The following is a 17,168-nucleotide window of genomic DNA, read 5'->3' on the forward strand; positions in this document are numbered from 1 at the left end:
TTTTACCTACAAAGTTTGGGCTCTTCGATTTGTAAGCCCCCCTTACAATTTTGGAAATATTTTCTTTTCTTTTTTTTGGTTTCTTTCTCATCCAAAACCAAAGACTAGATGGGAAACCTTTCGTGACTTCTTCATTTGTAAATCCGTCAAATCGTTTGTTGAAATTGTAAACCCTGTAAGACTATTTAGATGTTGTTTACATATTCAACCGTGACGTTCACATCTATCCCCAAAAATACAGTAAATCAAATGGCAGTGGCCTTGTACTACATGTACTAATAGATTTGACATAAACCAATGCCTGAAATTTACATACAGTCAAGAACAGAAAAAAAAAAAAAGAGAGAGAGAGATTATCCCATAAAAGTTTAATAATGTGAATCAAACATAGAAGCTAAAATGTTAAACAACTTATTTGCAATGTTGATGTTGATCATACACCATTAAAAGAATGCTCTGCTGCCGTAATAGACACGAGATCCTTCTTTTTTCTTCTCCATTCCATTTTTATTATTAGCATTATTATTATTATTCCGATTCTGAAGCTGAGCTGAAGTGTTGTTACTAGTATTCTGATCTTCCTCGTGTGGTTTATTATGAAGATCCATTGGAAGCTTCATCTTTGCCAAAGACTCAGTGAACTGTTGCATACTTCTCATATACATCTCAGCTATCTGTTTCTGCATTGTTGTTTCTTCCTTCATCTTTTCTTTGTCTCCTTCTTCTTCTTCTTCTTCTTTGCTTCTTCTTCTTGATACCTCTGCGATCTCTTGATTCTCTTTCTCGTTTGAATCTGCTGTGTTCTTGTCGTCGCTTAAGCTTGTTGTTGTTGAAGAAGAAGCCATACAACTTCCATTCCCCCCGTAAACCTCTTTCTCCTCCGAGCACACCATTGTTATGTCCGTTTCTTGTCCATGTGTTGAGCCGAGACAGAGAAAAGAAGCGCTTCCGGATCCATTGAAGTACTCTGTAACCATCAGTTTGTTCTCGTTCACAACATTTATGTCAGGGAACTCAATCCTCGTGTAATCCACTGTTTCAGAGACTTGAGTGTCAAGCAACACAACCTCGGATGAAATCGAGGTGGTATTAATCTTGGGATTAGATGAAGAAGAGGGGTTGACAATGGAAAGCGTGAGCTTTACGGTACCAGCAGGGGAATGGAAGAGATCAGTGGAGGAGAGACTGTAGTCTTGAGTGACACTGTCTTGACCTATGATGTCTGAGATCGGCACAAGAGCAAAACCAAGAAGCTGATCTTCCATGTAATGTCTAGCTCTGCTCATCATCCAGATCTCACATTTAAGGACGGCAGCATGAGCATCGATCTGAGTCATATCGATCATAAGCGTCTGGTTGAACTCAGGGTTTTTGCCAGCTCTGTGAATGATTCTGGTGGAGATGGTGTCATCAGGATTGTATGTAAGAGAGAATTTGGCGTAGACGTCTTGGTTATCGTAGATGCAGATGTTGTGGATGTTTCTTGCGTTGTGAACAAACACTTGGAGAACACCTGAGAAGCCTTGATGGTAGCAAAACCCAGAAGAAGAAGAAACTTGCTTCAGAGATTCCATACGGCAAACAAACAGAGAGAGAGAGATGATCAAAAGAAACTAAGAAAAAGCTATAAATGGTATAACGTCTAAAATGAGTCTGAAGCTGAAACAGTAACATGACCACAAAGGCAAGTCATGAGAAAGAGAGGGAGAGAAGTGCAGGTGAAGCAAGATGAGATGAGCTTTTGCTTTGAGGGAATTCAGGAGCATTGAATGGAAGAGGAATAGGAAAGATTAGGTGTGAAATGAGAATCAATGGAACAAAAATAGATAAACGTCATGAAGATAAAAAGAACATTATGATGACCAAAATTATGATTATGAAGACTGAGATGGAGTAAATATCTAACCACACATTTCCCATGGAGCAATTTCATCAAACAACATCAAGCCAATTCAGACACTAACGACGATGAATGACCATATTGGTCAACAAAGTTGACCTGGACTAATCATCCCATGGTCTTAATGGGGTAGGTAAGGGATTGAGATGCCTATTTTCTAATCAATAAGTTGTAAAAGTTATGTTTTAGCTTGATTTTGCTTGGCATTGCAGCCTGCACCACCCAAAAATTGGCCAAAGTCAATTGCAGACCCCACTGAAACCCACTCATCATCATCATTACCATAACCACTTAATCCTCATTCCATATGATCAATTCTCAGATCATAAGCCACAGTAACATTCACTCATCAAGCAAATGATAAGTAGTAGACTAAATAAATCAAATCTAGCAAAGGATCTTTGACAAAGGTTCAGACTCTTTTGTTGTTCTACCATTATTAAATTCTACTGATATACAAATTCCCAAGTATGGAAGTCAGAGGATTTTTGGTTGAGGGTTGATTTAATTACAGAGATACAACCACGATCATTTCCTTCCCAACCTAACCAAAAGCGCCTCATGCTTTGCAGCTGCTACTGCTTCTGCAGCTTTGTTTGCAGCTTCACGCTTCATTGCCCTCTTCGCACGCCTTCCTGTTATGGCATTGCTAGTCTTATCCTTTGGCTCACGTGAGGATGAAGAGGCGGGTTCAGAGCCAGAAGCCTGGCCACCTCGGTTCTTATGTTGGACCGGTCTTGCTTCTTGGCGGCCTGCTCTGACAAATCCATTGTCACCCCACCTCCGGTTTCCTAAACGAAGATTTGAACCTTGCAAATAAAACTCGTCAAGGTCATCATCGTCCTCCTCTTCTTCGTACTCAGGTGGAATATCGAAATCATAATTAAAATTGTCATTATCTGAAACCCGCTCCACTGCTTCCAGTGGCTGAAACCACGCTGCCCTCAAAAGGAGGCATACACTCTCCTCGAACATAAAATCTTCAACACTGAAATGAAAACAAAAGATAAAATTAGATAGAAAGGAAAAGTTCAGAAAATGATGTAAAAGCCAAGAATACAGTAAAGCAAGACAAGCACAGAGCTAGTCAAGTAAATGAATTGAACAATGGGGACAAATGTAAATAAGGATGGAATTTTTACCTTCCATCGAGAGCACGGTGGACATTGAGAAAGTCAAATGGAAGCTTACATTGGGGGCAGGTAGGTTTCTCTTTGTAACTAGCCCAACGGAGTATGCACGTCACACTATATATAGATAGAAATTAATCACGCCTCTTTAAAGTGAAAAGAGAAATGTCAGTATCTGTTCTATTTCATTTCTAATCAAACATACTTGTTCTGAGCATAAAATCGAAGAAAGAAACAAACACACGTCATAAGAGGTTTACAGTTTAAAGCAAAAACCAAACACCATCTTTAAAAAGCTATGACATAACAGATATTACAAAACCAATGCCTTAAATAACAAACGTAACATTCTCAGTATCAGACTTAACGGGAAAAAGACTTATATACGAGCAAAATCAGATCACTAACAACCAATTCAGTTCATCCCTCATAAAAGGGAAAAAGGATAAACACTACACTATTAACAAAGCAAATTACACTGGATTAACCAAGAAAATCCATCAGACGTACCAGTAAGCATGCTCACAGCCTTTAACCATAGCTGTTTCTTGAAGAGGTATAGTATCCAAGCATATTGCACAACAGCCGCCATGGTTCCCGAAACTCTGCTCATTGCCCACTTCCTGAGTCTTCCTTTCATCCTAAATACAGAAAAATACATATTAAATCATCAACCTCATTAAGGAGATCAATAACTTAGCAATATCATCATTAAGAAACATTCTTTCGAAAAAAGGAAAAGAGACCGAATTCATGTAAATAAGAAAAATATTCAACATCAGACACTCCACAGGTAAGAAACGAACGAGGACAGACGTAGATCCTAGGAAAGACCCCAAATTGATACTAACCAACGTATACATTATGCTTAAATAGGGAGGTGGAGCTAGCAGAACCAAAATTCAGGAAACCATTAATTTCTCACAACACCTCATACATGATCAATTCAGAAAGTAAAGCGCACAAGCATCTAAGAATTCAAGAGGTAAAAGAGATGGACAGAACCAACCACAAAAACTTGATCTTTCATTTTGGAAATCGCAGATACTCTTTAATTAATTGTGTAAACAAAGGGCAAAACGGAGACAAAACCTGATCATGAAGAGGCAAAACATCCAATTGCTTCTCAGCAACGATCTGGATCGAGGAACTCATGGCGGCGAAAAAAGGAAAAAAAAAACTAAAATTGGATCCTCGAAATCTATTCCGCAAGGAGACGAAAACCCAAATCAAGCAAAGCAATATGATGAAGAAGAGTTGGAGCTCAAAGTAGGTATGAGAAAGATTCAGAGACCAAAGGAATAAATAAAGAGAAGAGGGATCGGAATCCTCCGGAGGAAACGGCTGAGGAGATGTAGAAGAAGATAGAACAAGAGGACCCCTAATTTAGTTTTAATGACTACGACTTGTGGTTGTGGACTCTACACCATAAATTAAACCGGTGCCATACCGACCCCCCAAAAAAAAAGGAAATTATATTTAAGCGGTGCAACAAAATATTAAATATATATATATATATTTGTTAGTTTTTAATTAATTATTTTATTTTAATTTTTTTGGTCAAAATTTAATTATTTTATGTTATTAGATTTTTGAAGAGACCCATACATAACTAAAATAAGGAAATTACACATTATTAAAACAAATATCAAGAGAAATAATTTTCATTACAAAATGACATCACTTCATCAAATTTTTTATATAATTATTTTCAAAAACTACATAATTAATTAGGAGAACCGAGAATATATATATATATATATATATATATATATATATATATATATATATATATAAGAGAGAACCGGAAATAAAATTAATTGAGCCGGACAAGAACTCGAGACTGAAACCCTCAGATTGAAGCTAGTATCGTCCGGTGGCAGGATGGGAGCAGACACGATCGTAGTTGCAGACAAGATTGAGGACTTGCTCGATGTCTGTCTCCTTCTCTTACCCCCTGTAGTCCATCCTTTTTTACTTATCCTCCTATTTTCTTTTTTGGGGGTTTATCAATTTTGTGTTGTTGCTGTTAATCATCAATCGGGTCCGCTCAAGGAATTAAGAGTTTTTTTGAATAACAGGCTGCTAGATACGATGATATCGATGATCTCAGAAGCCTGGCTTCAGATGGCGTCTCTCTTAACTCTCGTGATTCACAAGGCCGAACAGGTTTTTACATCATCTCTCTTCTTCCACAAAGTTTCAATTTTTCGAGCTAGTATAGCTTCAATCCGCCGTCTTTATAATGTCACACCACTCCTGCTCAGATACTTTGAATGTCTCACTACTCGTGTATATTATACAGTAGCTGAATTTGGAATAATTGTACCTTTAGCACATTTCATCTGGTGATATATTGGCTACTTACTGCTATGAATCCGGTGTTACGAGAGTGTTACTTACTCCTATGAAACATTGTTTTGTTTTGTCTTCACAGCACTGCATATGGCCGCAGCGAATGGACATCTGACTATAGTGGAGTATCTTATCAGTCAAGGAGTGGTAAGAAAACAACAACAATCCCTTTGCTATGTAATATCTGGTGCTTTATCTTTTGAAATGATTAAACATGATTATAAGATAGATTGTTGAGGCTTTGTTTTTTTGGTGAGCAGGATATTGATGCTCTTAACGATGAGAACAATGCTCCTTTACATTGGGCATGCTTGAATGGCCGCGTTGAGGTAACCATCACTCATGTCTGTGCTTAAAAATGTTTTGTTTCTCTGGTTTGATTATAACTGGAAACCTCCTTTACAGGTGGTGAAGAAATTGATCTTGTCAGGAGCTAGTCTAAGCCTTTTGAATCGGTTAGTCTCTTACATCTTTCTTCTCAGTCTATTGGAGGAACGAAGCTGAACCATTAGAAGCTTGGGAAATTTGTAGGTACGAGCGGACTCCGATGGATGAAGCCATTGGTGCGCAGAAGATGGAGATTATAGATGCTATTAACACAACTGTTGCACAAATGGAACTTGAAAATACCAGTGTGTCATGAATGTTCAGACACCTTCGTCATAAGCATCCTAATTTTTTTTCCTTTAATCCCTCTGTCTCCCTGATTTACAGTTGAAGTTTTGTATTTTGGGATCCTTGGTTTGTTACCTAGACTAGCAGCTGTTAGAAGTGTAATCATATGAATCTAAAAGTTTTGGTTGCAATACCCACAACGAAGGGCTGGACCAGTTTGGTTTTATTTGAATTGTAGTTTTGCATTAGCATTTTTGCAATCATGTATGCAGTTTTGGCGGTTAAACCAAACCTAATAACTAACTAATATGAAATTGTACTTTTATTTCTTCCGTAGTTTCAACTGCCTACGCTGGTTTAAGCTGTTGGTGAACCAACAAGATTTCGAAACGTACACAAAGGATCCTACGTAATCAAAGAAGACATCTTCGACCACCCTTCTCTCATACAAGTCAATGTGTATACAAACATTTGCGGGGATGCAAAAGTTTAGTAACTTACTTTTCTTGTGATCATGCGGTTCTTGAATATTCTACACCCAATAGTTTAAACAAGCTTGTAACTAAAGTTCGCCTAGAATACGATATACTTCTTTTTTATAATTTTCTGTCAAATATATGCATTATGCGAGTTTGAATCCATACCAACACTACTAATAAAACAAACCAATAAACTACAAATCCTGATCAACAATACTAATACAACAAACCAATAAACTACAAATCCTGATCCATATTCAAACTTTTTCTAATTCATATAAAGTAGATATACTTCTTTCTCTAGTTTGGTGAAGTGTTGATTTGTTGGCTAGACTGGTAGTTGTAAGAACTGGAATCACATCGATCCATCCATCCATGGAAGAATAAGATATAAAGTGATAACCTTTCGGTGCACCATTCCTTCTTTTGTTTTTAACATATGTGCAGTGCACCATTGCTTCGGTTAATATACTACTAGCAAGCAATATTAATTAAATAAAAGTTAAGATTACTAATCTTCGTTTAGTACCAAAGGGAATTAATCTCTCTCTCTTTACCAAATCCATGCACCTTAACTTATACATTTTTTTTGGCCTTCACGTTCACGTTGTTTTTGCTCGCACATGCCTTTCACTTTCATCAAATAGTTTCATTGTTTATAGTAGTGATATATTATAAAAAAAAGAGGTCATTTGTAAACGTTTTCACAGTTGGCAGCAGGGGCGGACCCACAGCCAAGGTGGTGGGGGCAGCTACCACCATCAAAAAAAAAAAAAAAAAAAATTAAATATTATTAGAAAATAAAATCTGTTCCTACCAAAAAAACTAATTTTTATCCTTTTTCTTAGATAACCCATTAATCCATGTACCAAAAAAAAATATATTAATATATAAATTAAAGACTTACTAATCTAGAACTAATTTTTTGTTATTTTCTTCTTTTTTAGTCATTTGGTTTCTTTGTTTGACAATAAAGCAACAACTATCAATTTGTGAGTTTATTTTCCTGCTTTTTTTACAATCGTTTCTATTATATAAGCATTACTTTTTAGTCAGTTAATTTTATTTAATCATTTCAAGCTTAGAACTATGTTTCATGGAAAACATTATATAGGTTTTTATGTTATACATGACAATATTAGTTTTTGCAGTGATAATTGTTTATATGTTTATTCTATGGTTAAGCTTTTATGGAAGATTGTTACATAATTCAAAAATTTTAAATTAATAAATTTTAAAATATAAGTCTATAAATTCAAAATTTTCTAAATTTTTAATTAATAACATGTTTTTTTGTTTTTAATTATTTGAATATGTCACAAATAAAAATGTGGTAAAAAGGTTTCAATTGTTAAATGAGCCTCTGAGTGGTTTTGTAAGATGTTTTAAAGTTTTTACATGACAATTTTATGTCTTTTATAATTTAGTATTTGATAGTTTTTTTTACTATATTTTTGCCCCCATTAAACAAATTTTCTAGATCCCCCTGGTTGGCAGAACATCATTTTGTAAACCTTTCGGCATAGACTCCTTCTGATGCAGACTGCGACGCTGTTATGTCTCTTTATGTGAGATGTGATAGATAATTTTTATTTAACTTGTTTTTTTCGTCAACTTATTCCCCACTCATTTTCTTGTTGTTACGTAAATATTTTCACTCAACAAAAAAAAAAATTAATTTTAATGTGAGGGTTTCAGATTGAAGAAAAGAATCTAATTTCTCATAATTTTTCAAATATTATCAAGATTTGCTTATCTATAAAACTAAAGAAAAATCTCAGTAATGCTCGATCCAACATAATTACAGTATATGTCTTGTGTTATGATTATACTATGTTTTTCGTGTAATGATAGCACTGGATGGCAAATGAATGAATCATACAGTCGTGTAGCTATGCAGCCTTTGCTTTTCCATATGTATTGTGAAAATACTCGGTAACATATTATATGGATTATAAAGTTGATTGTTCCACATGGTCTTTTGTTGTATATGTTCTGCTATACTTGTTAACCTGATCATCAAACTTGTATGGATTGCCAATGCGTGATGTTGCGATCATCATATAAAATAGCCACCAACGAGAGAGAGAAACCATTATATATGTCTCGACGTACAAGTGTATTTGGTTCGGTTTCTTAATTAGAAGGTTCAATCTTCCACTCCACTGGTTGAAAAACATGCTCATCAATATTATACAAAATTACAAATGTAACCAAAATACATATAAATAAAAAGTGCCCGAGATATCATTTTCTAGCGAGGGGGGACGAATATTATCGTTCGAAAGTTCAAAAAGGCTAAACCCTATAAAGCCTAAGACACACAGTCGAATATATTATTATTTTTCTTTAATGGTGGACAAGTGTTTGAAGGAATATATTGATTTTTTTATTATATTATTTGGCTTATTCGCGACTTCATCATAAAGAAATTTGGTAAACAAACATATGATAAGGGTTCAAATTTAGTTTGGTTAATTTACATCCAAATTTGGAAATATATTTGAATGTAGTTCTCAAATACTTAAAAATGGTTTCACCTAATATTTTGATGCTCTAGAAGTCTTTTCCATTGCAGTTCTATGCGTATCTTGTGTCGAAACAAGATATATTAAGCATGTTCTGATATTAACAATTTAGTGGCGAAATCTATGCATGGTTCGACATAATCGACATTCATATTCACGTTTTGAGTTGTAGTATATAGGCATACTTTTGTTTATGTAAAAAAGGAGATCTAATTGTGAAATGATAGAAGTTGACACCTCAAAAATAATCAAACGTAACTCTACAAAATGCAAATATGGTTCGAGCAATAAAGCTTTCTCTCGATCTGCACAAATCCATATGCTTTAATCTCATAAATGAAGAAATAGGGATCGAACAGACGAACACCTATATATACAGTATACAGTGCACACCAAACGTGCATAAGTAAGGTGGAAGCCACAAGATTACAGAGTCTCTCCTGCGTAATTTATAATCTAAGTCAGTAAGAATAGTAACACTAAAAAGTGCACAAGTAGGCTCAGTGAGTCAGTATATAGCAAAAAAAAAAAGCTTTTAAACCCCCAAAAAAGTATAATTGAATGGATGATAACTCATGAATTTATAAGAATATATATCACTTATAATTTTAATTTTTTAGATTCAAAAGCTGGAACTGATCCAATATATTGGCTGACATATGAACACAAAATCGGCCGAAATAGTTAAAGAATATATTAATCTAATAACTTGATGGAACTGCCAAATACTTCAACTAAATATAATTTCTACGAAATAATGATATGATGTTAGAAAGTAAGAAACTATAATAAAATTCTTTGAATTAGCTTATAAAACACTTGTATTTGTATAATTATATTTTGAACACGTAAAACAGTAAGTATTAATAAGATAAGTACATAAGTAAATTGGAATTTAACTATTCTAGGATTAATGGTTTGCTAGGATAAAAGAGAAATCATGATCATATATAGGCTTCGATAAAATAGACTGGTAATGTTTCTATAGACGTCTATAGTTAATACATAAATTATCAAACAAGTCTTGATCGAAAAGACGTGAAGATGGTATTATTCTTGTATTCTCCGATATCATTTTTTCCGAAAGCAAAACCGTTTCACCACCAACTAAAAAAATAAGAAATTAAACATGTGTCGATCGATAACGTTTGATGCATCATTAGATCAAGTAGTTCGTCCACATGGACAATTCATACAATAGAGAGTTAGTGAACTATTCGATCGTTTGTATCCAACCCCATGGAAAGAAGAAAAAAACATCAAAGAAGATAAAACATCTTTCATCTTTCAAATAGTAAACGTTTTTGAATTTGGTTTAACCGTAAAACCCACCGCCTGAACCACCACCACCACCGTAGACATTTGGCGGGTCAAGAATAGGACCCGAGGCAGACACTCCGTTATGGTTATTGGCTCCACCACCTAAATGCAAATCCGACATATTAGGAAAACCTTCTTTGGGTTCAAGACCTTGATCGTACAAGAATCCTTTGAAGACATGGCCACCGATTTTCACTACCGCTTGATACGCGTACTCGTCATCGCCTTCCTCGACTGCCGTTACTCTCACACACTTGAACACTGCCGCGGCTCTAATCTGCCCTGGCCATGCTTCCCTTGACCCTCCTCCGTCTTGCATACATAAAACATAATTACGATTCATTATCTCCACATCAATCTACTTAACGGTGTTTGTTACTATCAAATAAATATGAATGTTTGATACCGATAAAATGACATGAATCAACCGAGATAACTGAATCTAAAACTAACAGACTAAAATTCTAAAACTCATTTTTCCGTCGCCAAATATTATGGTTTATCTTGGTTTCAAAAACCCCAAACATTGATTGATCACCGTAACCGTCAAGAATGGCTATTAGTGTGATATGCATGTATATACATACATAAAATCATGTAGAATTATATACTAATGACAATGTAAATACTACCTTGTCGGCTGGAGCTGGTCTCGAAACTTTGTGGAGGCGTGTTAGAAGTTGAAGTGTGAGAAGTGGCTTGTTGTTGTTGAGACCCTACAATCCTCGGCTTCTTTGTCCCGGAGGATGTAGAGAGAGACGAGCCAGCCGTTGGATTAGCGCCGGAGGGCATGACCTGCCTCTCTCTCCGCCGAGCCGCAGAGACCCAAGTGCTCTTCACGTGAGTAGAACAATCAAAGCCACGGCTCTTGCAGCACGTCCTGCACCGCCTCTGCTTGCACTCTTTCTTGGCTTGGTTTCCACAGTCTTGACACGTGGCGGTTCCCGATGCGCCTGAGCCAGACCCCGAGTTGTTCGAGCTCGTTCCGACCGGTGTCTGGTTAGTACTCTTGAAGTGAAGATACTGCGTTTCGTGGTTGTTGTCGTTGTTCTGCCATCTCCGGTTGTTTCCGAGGAAGTTAATGTCGGTGTCTTCCACGTTTTGCTGAGGCGGACCCGCCGTGAGGAGAGGAACCACTCCAACGCCAAGCGCCGCCGCCGCTTCGGGTCCGGACAAAACTCCGGCGTTTTGGTGGTGGTGGTACGCCGGAGCAACAAGGAAAACGTCTCTCAGACCGACCATACCCATCTCAGTCGCCGCCGCCGACGAAGGTAAGCCATAACGAACAGAAGTTCCGGGAGGCCATGAAGGAACGCCGGCGGCGGAAGCTGAGCCTAACCCACCGTGGACGACGGCGGGACCAGCATTGAAACCAAGAGATAGATCCTCAGTGGCACGAGAAGATGTCGTCGTCGTCGTCGCCGCCGCCGCCCAGTCGGTGAAGGCACCGGAATCTGACGTTGGTAGATTATTCCTCCTCGTTGTAGCCACAGCTGATTAAACCAAAGCCCTAATCCCACAAATTACAAAAAAAAAACAAAAAACTCACAGCACAGAGCTCCAATGTACATAACCCATATACATCTATTACACAAGTCCTCAGATGGATCCTGATCAGACTTTTCTCTTTTGCTATAAAAACGAAAGAAGAAATAACCAAATCCAAAATAGATTCTTCGAAATCTACTGTCACTATCTCTCTTTGTCTGAGGCTCAGCAGAGATGAAAAAGAACACTGCGACTCTTTTTTTTTGTTCTCGCTTCCTCTCTCTCTCTCTCTCTCTCTCTCTCTTTCTCTCTCTAATGATCTAAGAACCTGTTTCCCAACTTTCTCTCACTAAAAAAACTGGTATATGAGCTCTTGTTGCTTCTGATCTTGAGGTTACTTCTGGATCTTTCTTACCTCCCTTTTAAAACAACAGTGCTTTTGTATGTTTTGGTTTCCCTTTCTTGTTCTAAAGATTGTTTCGTCTTGTTCCTGTCTCTCTCTCACTCCCTCTCTCTAATAAATCACACACAACTGCAGAAAGATAGAGAGGCAAGTGAATTTTTATTTTCTTTTTGTGTTTATTAATTTTTTATGTTTTTAATAATAATAACTAATAAAATTGGCACATGATACCTTCTTCTCCTTTGCTTTTGTATTTTAGCTCAAGTTTTTATATTTTCTATCTTTGTATCAGATGACGAAGTTCACCACAAGCGCTCGTGCGCGTGGCTCCACTTGCCCTTAAGAGCTCCCCGGTCCCGGCTTTTGTTTCCATCCAGAACCGGCTGCATCGGTTTAACTCTTTTTAGGTCCATTGTTCGGTACATACGCATATTGGCTTTTCGCTTGCCAGTCTACTAATAAGTTAAAAAAAAACTCCACACACATTTTGCTCTCTAATAAGCGTCACATGTTAGTATATGTGACCGACAAGACCGAGCCAACACAAAGATTAACAGAGAACCACATATACGGTGATATAGAAGACGTTTTGTTGTATTCTTCCTTTCCGACTCCGACACTGTTGGATTGCTTACTGTCCCATACATTACAAATTTACAACTAATAAGAAGAAGAAAAAAAAACACTACTTTAAATGGTCCACATAAATGTGATATGCTTCGCAGACCAAACAAAAGACCAACGAAAGATCCAAAATGTGGTTTACAGATATTACAATAAATGTTTTCGAGTAAATTCAACATGTATATGAAGGAAACTTCATTGCTTGATTTTAATATGACACACGTTGATATATATATATATATATATATCATGGACTTTCTAAATTTACACAACCGCCAAAGATTGCATCCATGACCATGATATCTCGATTTTATTTTCGGACAAAGTATATATAAGTTACACATACATAAACTTTTCCCCACTTTTCAACGATAGTACTTTGAGAAAAGAATGGTACTGCGTGTCAGAGCTTGCATGGGTCGAGCCTTTTGAATATGTGGTTTAGTAGTAACCAGGGTTTAGTAGTAAGTAGTAACGGTAATGTTGCTAACTTAAATCGAACATTACAAATCTCGGCCTGTGAATTTACTTCCCATGCTAAATCAGTTTCACCATAATCATTCCGATTAAATATTGTAACTAGTTTTATATGCATATTATTACGTTGAATAATTGCAATTAAGAAAGAAAGTGGCTTTTATATTGAAATTTACACTTATAATAGGAAAAAAGCTTTTGAGGAGAATAATTAGTTTGAGCAATGCACGTGAAAGAACCCTTTGAAATAAAATGTTCGTCGGCTCCTCCCAACGCTTTGCGGCCGTCGAATCATTGCTTTTCTTTTGAGGTCTTCTTCTTTTTTGATAAATTTGTCTTTGGAGATCTTTTGTGCTAAACATAACCCCACAGTTGTAAATCTTTCACAGCCTAAACCCACTTTGGTTTGTCTATTACTTGAATATTTTCCGAAGACCCTTTTCTGAAAACGATATATATACTTGTCTTTCACAGCCTAAACCCATTGGTTAATAGTATTAATTGGTTCCTATCTTCTTCATCCACCTTGTGTCCTAATCAATAGCGTGTGGCCTAATGATTTATATAAATGGGATAAAAGATTTGTCACGTGGGTCTAAGACTTAGCGATTGAGTTCCACCATCAACAAAAATCATTGTGGTGAATTCTCTTGGCCACTTACTTATAAACGTTTTAAAATTACAGGCTTTCTAATTCTATGTATGTTCAGGTTTCAACATGAATCCACCTCCAATTATATATGTGTGGAATGTATCTCGATCTTAGTCGTTTGCTCAATGTTCAAAAAAGAAGTACACCCAATTGAGGTGGTGATGACATATCCAGAGAAAAGTTAATAAGTAGGAAAAATAGGACGAATTTAGGGAAGTACAAAAAAAAAAAAGTGTTGTACAGTCTCAAAAGAAATAGAAGTAGAAAAAAAAAATGAAAAAAAAAAGCATGTAGCAGACCAGTAGATTTTTGACAAAGGAAAAGAAAAGGAGCAGAAGACACGGGGCTCGAGGCAAGAAAATGTTCGCAATAACAATAATGGAGGCGTCGAGACTCGTTTTGAGAGATATATAGAGAGAGAGAGAGACAAAGACTAATGCTTCTTTGCCTAATCGGCGGAGGTGGCGTGCTGTCTCACTTCCCTCCGACATCCGTTGGCCCTACGCGCCTTTTTCCCAATTCTAAAAGACCGGGGAACCCAAATTGGCCGGTTCGATTTATCGGTTTATGCCGGATTCTACTTTTGGACGCGAGCAAACCATTTGCTTTAAGCTCGGCTGTGCCATAGGCCCATAGTTAAGAGACTTTTTTTTATTAACGTGAAGTATGTGATGTGATCTGAGGCTCAACATACTACTGTTTACAGTAAGTTCATCTGCTCTTGTACATTTTAAAATATTGTCTACAAAAAAAAAAAAAATTGTTGCTAAAATATTTATGAGTTAAAAGAACGAGAATGAATGATGTATCTTACCACATGTAGAATATATGAGAATTTTCTTACAATATAGTTTGTTAATTACGTTTAGAGGATAAATATATTGAAGACGGAAAAAAAAAACGAAAACTGTGTCCGGCTGGGCCTTGAGTAGCAGCGTTATTGGGTCTAAAGGAAACGAATTAGCCATTTCATTAGAGTGATTAGAATCAAAGCAATAAAAAAGTTGCAAACCTAAGTATCGAACCTAGAAACTAGTTAAAATGGGCCAAGAGATATATCTCTAATAAGATCCAAACCATTTCTGGATGGTTTAGGGTGCATAACTTATACTAATAAAGAGGTGAGAAATTCACGTATATTGACAAATGCACCACACTCCTACGTAAGGTTTTACATGGGTTAACCACTCTTCTATTCATCAGTCATAGTGAATGTGCCTAGCTAATCCATCAAACAAGATATATGACCAGACTTCTTATAGCATTTCACTAAACTTTCAAAAACAAAGCCATTCGTTAGCTCGGCTCATTACATAATACATACGCAAATTCGACTCTTATCTTTGGTCACCAAATCCCTCTTATTGAAAGAAATCAATGGTTCTTAAGAAATGTAATATATATAGCTTACATTGAGAGTAATTTCTAACTTTCGCTGAGCAATATATAAGTTTGCATGTTTTTTCAAATATGAAAAGCACATGTCTGAATCAAGGCGTTTCAGTTTGAAAACCTCCCACGTAATTGTATATCAGTAATTCAGTATACGCATCATTCTAATAAATCCAATCATGCGGAGTTTTTTTTTTTCTTTTTTTTTTCTAGGGGAATGATAGAAAATTTTCAAAGTTGAAAAAGTAGCCCTTATCATGCGGGGTTATTACGAAGAATAAGTCGTTTGTTCGTTTCTTTAATTTATCCTATCTGTTTGAGGACCGTGACCATCAAAACAAAGCCAGTGACATGTGACGGAGAGTTATGTATATTAGTTGAATTTTCAAGGATTAACCATATATCAAATGTACATGTTGGAGTACCTAACAAAATTTATATTATTAACTTTGTAGAATTACTCCAAAAACATTCATTTTGTCAACTTGTTCATGCGAGACTAAATTGTAACCAAACACAATACCAACTAACCACTATAATTTACATTTCATCTTTACATTTTTTTTTCCCAAACAAAGACTACAAAGACAAAGGAGATTAGATAAGATTAATTTCGAGAGCCTATTCATATCACTTTTTCTTGCTTCCGGTTAAGACCAAAGAACTGTAATGGAGAAACCCTCATCTTGTGTTCGGATATGGTTTGCAAATTTGGTGACCACATGTGCTCTCTCGTTCCGACAAGCTGTTCATACTGCTTCTTTAACTCGGGAGAGTTACAAATCGAGCTGCTTTCACCACAAGTTATTGCTTCTTCTTCGATGTTGGTTCTGTTTCTACACATAAGATTAAGTATAAAACTCGGAGAAACTTTAATCAGAATTTTTCCGTTTGGTCCCTTAGAATACTCAAACGGTGGTGGACTCGACGGCGCCGTGAAATTCAACGGTGGAGCAGTAGTACTTGTCGAGCGAACGTTTTCAAGATTATTGGAGTTGAAGATCGAGAGACACGAAGTGGTTAAGATTTTGTAAGCAAAACGTTCGATCGGTAAGACGAAATAGGTTTGACCTGGGATGAGATAGTCGTCCATGGCTAGAGCTGGAACTTGACGACCGATGAAGAAAGAATCTGCATGGCACACGATCTGATCAGGAAACTCAAACATGATCTCTCCAGCAACATGTTTCTTGAAGCCACATAGAGTTTTGGTTGATCCTTGCTCGAAGAAGACGAGCGTGACTATTCCTTGTCGTCTACGGATTATCGGAAAACAAGAATTGAGTAGAGCCTTGCTCATCATGATTCTCAAGAGATCTTTTGTTTTCACAAGCTGGAAAGTTTTGTATTGTCTTATTATTACGAAAGAGATGAAATAGTTTATATAGAGGGATTAGTCTTTACTCTTTATGGTCTTTGTGTTTTGTTTGTAGAGCAAAAGGCAACTACTTGAAGGAGGGTTGACTTTTGAATGGTCAAAGGCTAGCTACATTGGTGTTTTTTATTTTATTTTGCATTTTTGCATACGATAATCTGAAGTGGCCTCGTTGGTCAATCCTCTCGGCTTTTCGCACATTTATTTGTTTTAGTTTGTCGGTTTAATAATGCAATTTTAATTAGAAAAATATTGCATAGAGTCGTGGAAGTGGTTACAGTACAAGATCCAAATAATTTAATTTAGTTTTGATATTTCATAATCATTACAACACGTTAAAACCGTGGCTGGATTTCGTGACAACTGTACCATAATGACGAATTAGATAATGGTCCAGATCCATACTCTCTTATCACACACACACACTATA

The 17,168-nt window shown here is 36.4% G+C and overlaps 5 protein-coding genes across 6 annotated transcripts; 1 reads left to right on the forward strand and 4 right to left on the reverse strand.

Annotated features, from left to right (window-relative positions):
• Window positions 1–213: 213 nt before the first annotated feature.
• Window positions 214–1,994, reverse strand: LOC17884574 (probable basic-leucine zipper transcription factor D). Its single transcript, XM_006287896.2, has one exon. It carries the CDS (start codon window positions 1,572–1,574, stop codon window positions 444–446), a length of 1,131 nt encoding a protein of 376 aa, XP_006287958.1. The 5' UTR covers window positions 1,575–1,994; the 3' UTR covers window positions 214–443.
• Window positions 1,995–2,249: 255 nt separating this feature from the next.
• LOC17883122 lies at window positions 2,250–4,423 on the reverse strand. Its single transcript, XM_006286485.2, has 4 exons — window positions 4,123–4,423; window positions 3,541–3,671; window positions 3,043–3,147; window positions 2,250–2,888 (listed from the first exon to the last, which is right to left on the reverse strand). Exons 1-4 carry the CDS (start codon window positions 4,183–4,185, stop codon window positions 2,429–2,431), a joined length of 759 nt encoding a protein of 252 aa, XP_006286547.1. The 5' UTR covers window positions 4,186–4,423; the 3' UTR covers window positions 2,250–2,428.
• Window positions 4,424–4,841: 418 nt separating this feature from the next.
• LOC17881467 (ankyrin repeat-containing protein P16F5.05c) lies at window positions 4,842–6,248 on the forward strand. Of its 2 annotated transcripts, none has more exons than XM_023781258.1 (6): window positions 4,842–4,989; window positions 5,112–5,199; window positions 5,468–5,532; window positions 5,646–5,714; window positions 5,791–5,840; window positions 5,917–6,248. In XM_023781258.1, the coding sequence occupies exons 1-6, from the start codon at window positions 4,915–4,917 to the stop codon at window positions 6,026–6,028; spliced, it is 459 nt and encodes a 152-aa protein (XP_023637026.1). In that variant the 5' UTR covers window positions 4,842–4,914; the 3' UTR covers window positions 6,029–6,248. The 2 variants fall into 2 exon arrangements, with proteins under 2 accessions (XP_023637026.1, XP_006288857.1); XM_006288795.2 differs by having other exon boundaries at window positions 4,844–4,965.
• A 3,891-nt stretch (window positions 6,249–10,139) lies between these two features.
• On the reverse strand, window positions 10,140–11,804 carry LOC17883640 (protein LATERAL ROOT PRIMORDIUM 1). The gene is made up of 2 exons (XM_023781236.1): window positions 10,960–11,804; window positions 10,140–10,639 (listed from the first exon to the last, which is right to left on the reverse strand). Exons 1-2 carry the CDS (start codon window positions 11,573–11,575, stop codon window positions 10,323–10,325), a joined length of 933 nt encoding a protein of 310 aa, XP_023637004.1. The 5' UTR covers window positions 11,576–11,804; the 3' UTR covers window positions 10,140–10,322.
• A 4,063-nt stretch (window positions 11,805–15,867) lies between these two features.
• LOC17883492 lies at window positions 15,868–16,869 on the reverse strand. Its single transcript, XM_006289988.2, has one exon. It carries the CDS (start codon window positions 16,664–16,666, stop codon window positions 15,989–15,991), a length of 678 nt encoding a protein of 225 aa, XP_006290050.1. The 5' UTR covers window positions 16,667–16,869; the 3' UTR covers window positions 15,868–15,988.
• Between the last annotated feature and the right edge of the window lie 299 nt (window positions 16,870–17,168).

The sequence above is a fragment of the Capsella rubella genome, unplaced genomic scaffold, assembly GCF_000375325.1.
Source record: "Capsella rubella cultivar Monte Gargano unplaced genomic scaffold, Caprub1_0 scaffold_6, whole genome shotgun sequence".
Lineage (NCBI taxonomy): Eukaryota > Viridiplantae > Streptophyta > Magnoliopsida > Brassicales > Brassicaceae > Capsella > Capsella rubella.